The 2971-nt window shown below is 40.4% G+C and overlaps 1 protein-coding gene across 2 annotated transcripts in view; it reads right to left on the bottom strand.

The window, feature by feature from the left end:
- The window catches only part of NT5DC3 (5'-nucleotidase domain containing 3), a 41401-nt gene that overhangs the window by 20994 nt on the left and 17436 nt on the right, over positions 1–2971 (bottom strand). For both annotated transcript variants that reach the window (XM_018559674.1, XM_018559673.1), the window contains one exon: positions 2757–2812. In XM_018559674.1, coding sequence (XP_018415176.1) covers positions 2757–2812 — 56 coding nt within the window. The remainder of the gene's footprint in view (positions 1–2756; positions 2813–2971) is intronic.

Raw genomic sequence — 2971 nt, 5'->3', positions numbered from 1 at the left:
GGTCCGTCGCCGGAAGCTGCTCACGCTGCCCGCCGCTACTCATGCTGCCCGCAGTGTTTTTTGCGGTGAAGTATAGAAGATGTAGTGGGGGTGTGGCCTGTCAGGGAACTCCAATTCCCAGCAGGCATCTGACAAGGGAGCTGGCGGGATACCCGCTGTAGGACATCCTGGCAGCGTGGTCAGCCAAGATTGGGGAGTGGCAGCCTGGAGCTGGAGCCTGAAGGCACAGAGATCAGGAGCTTGAGGGAGGACATTCTGGAGGAGAGCTGCAGCAGGTCCAGGTAGGTACTGATTGTTGTATGTGTGCAGAGTGTCATTGTCTTGCAGTGTCATTTGTTTTCCAACCAAAAATTAATAAAATGCATTCAAGTGTTATTAAACCCTAAGGTGTTGTTGCATATATGTACGGCTACCAAGCAGTAGATAAGCAAAAAACTTTTAAAAAATCAAAATCGTTTTACTTCCTACCGCATTGGGCGAACCATATAATGTAATTAGTGACACTTCTATTACGCACACTGTGGCAATACGAACTATTTAACAGATGGCTAGACCTTCGGGGATACAAGGGCTCGACGTACTATCAATGATTGCATTGCCGAAGTAGATCTATGTGTGTCAATTACAAGTATCTGTGTTCTCTGTATTTCTGATGTGTAATTAGGTTTTTTAGTTACGCCCCTGGCTCCATGCATTCTGATTAGCAGTAGATCTGTGCATAGATGTAACTCACTCATGTGACATCTGAGTCTGTTCAGTTTTTTTCCTCCATCTTGTGATGAAGGAAAGAACCGAGCTGTTCTTTCCCATGAAGTCGGGTGTAAGTGGACCTGTGTTCGTTTACATCAGATTACCTCTAGTCCATCACGATCAGATTCGCCAAAATGAAACGCTGTTCCGTATCTTTTTCCAGACCTAGACAGAGTTGGGAGTAAGGTGCTAAATGGACATGCTTGGGCATTTTACATCTGTTTTTTCAAGCATAGCTCGAGGCATTGATCAAGGCATCAAGTCTTGATATTTACAAAGTCCTGTTGGTAAACTCACCTTTCTTTGTTGCAATTAAGCAATAAATCTAGGTCACTTCTCTACCCCCCATCCTGTGAAGAGACAGTAAATGAGCAGCAGAGGTTCACCACTCTACTCACATTGACCTCTCTTTTTGCCATCTAATTCAGGGGTGGCAAACTCAGGCCCTCCAGCTGTGGTGAAACTACAAATCCCATGATGCATCTGCCTCTGCGAGTCGTGCCCGTGGCTGTGAGAATCTTGCAAAGCCTCAAGGGACTTGTAGTTCCACAACAGCTGGAGGACCGGAGTTTGCCACCCCTGATCTAATTGGTCTCGCGCTCTCCGTCTTAGTGCTTCTGTACAGGGGACTACAGGATACCTATATGAAGTCAAATTCAGGTATTGACACTAACATTATTTGGTGTTTTTTCAGATCTGCCTGGAGTTCAGTTTTAGGCATTGTTTTTTTCTAAGAAAACTGGAATGGACAGTGGAGACAAACTGGAAATAAAAAAAGCTAGTTTCTATAGCAATATCAAAATGCATATTCCAGTTTTCAACCTACCAGTTTGTCTGCATGCTGCATTTTAATCAGTTTTTAATCCTTACTGTCTAACTTGGTGCAATAAAAATAAAAAAGGGTTGAAAATAAACAATTAAATTAGAAGAATAAAACCACAATGAAATATCCTACATTTTCTATTAGCCTTTATTACTGCTTTCTTTAACAGAATTGAAAACAGTTGCACATATTCTTAGGATGAAAGCACATAAGCACTCTCACATGCTTAATCTCAGAATAGACTTTTTTCTTGTTACACTTACATGGGGGAGGTATAATGAGTTTTTCTGTATCCTTAAGATGGGTTCACACTTGAAATCCATGCATGTTCACACATTTTATAATTACCCTGCCATATACCGATAGGTGTTGAGTTTAAGATTTAATTCAGATTCATAGAAATTACAGGTCAATGCACCCAAACAAAGCACAGAATGACAAAGAAGAACAAACTCTTGTCAATGGCTTACCACCCATTGCAAACATGTTGTGTACATTCCCCAATTTAAAGTAATTTCTATGAACAGAGATTTCCATTTCTCAGTTCAAGGTCACTAAGGCTACTTATGCAGAAGGTGCAATCAGGGACAAAAAGTTATTTCTCTTGGAAAACAATGCATTCTGTGTGCATACCACTGGGAATAATTAAAACAGTCTTCCCAAATCAGACCAGTCTACTAATGTTTTGTTTTCAGCCCTTTACATAGAATTTCTACAAAAATTGTAGCAAAATATAATTTATAAGCCTGGCTAAAATCATAAAATGCCCCTCACAATCCCAGTCCACTTCTAGCTGGACTAGGAAGTGAAGAGTTTAAGTGTATTTAAAAATCTTTGAGCACCCTATTCCACTAATTAGTAGTTTTTAAGGTTCAGAGATCTGTTGGAACCACTAGCCTATACAATCACGTCAGTGGAAAAAATATCCAAAACAGATAGATGCACTGGAAATCATAAATGTTCTAGTACCAGTAGTATCAAGAAACCAGTCAGCAGAAGGAAGTGTTCTGTGTCATTTACACATGACACCCCATCCCGCTTTTCAACCAGTCAGTTGAGGGCCAGTCTTTGAATATAGACTTCCAAAAACAGTATTTATAGTTTTAAATCAAAGCCTGCATTTATTTCCAGAATTTACAATTTGCATGTTTTGGAAATGAAGGTGAATGCGTTCTTAACTTACCGATACACTGTTCCAAGTTGTATATAATGAAAAGAGTCAATCTTCATCAATAGTGCCTTTTAAAAGAAGATAACAAAATCACAAAATGGACAACAACCTATTATAATAAACATTACTGACAATGGCTTCTAAGTAATTTAGCACCCGTTATATCGGTGCATCCCTACTCCCCCCCCCCCCCTTTTTAAAAGGGGGGGGAAGAGGCGGCAACATTT

Source organism: Nanorana parkeri, unplaced genomic scaffold, assembly GCF_000935625.1.
Source record: "Nanorana parkeri isolate BGI_ZX_2015 unplaced genomic scaffold, ASM93562v1 scaffold411, whole genome shotgun sequence".
Taxonomy (NCBI): domain Eukaryota; kingdom Metazoa; phylum Chordata; class Amphibia; order Anura; family Dicroglossidae; genus Nanorana; species Nanorana parkeri.
The sequence above is the reverse complement of the archived record's forward strand: the minus strand, read 5'-3'. Positions and strand labels throughout refer to the sequence as shown.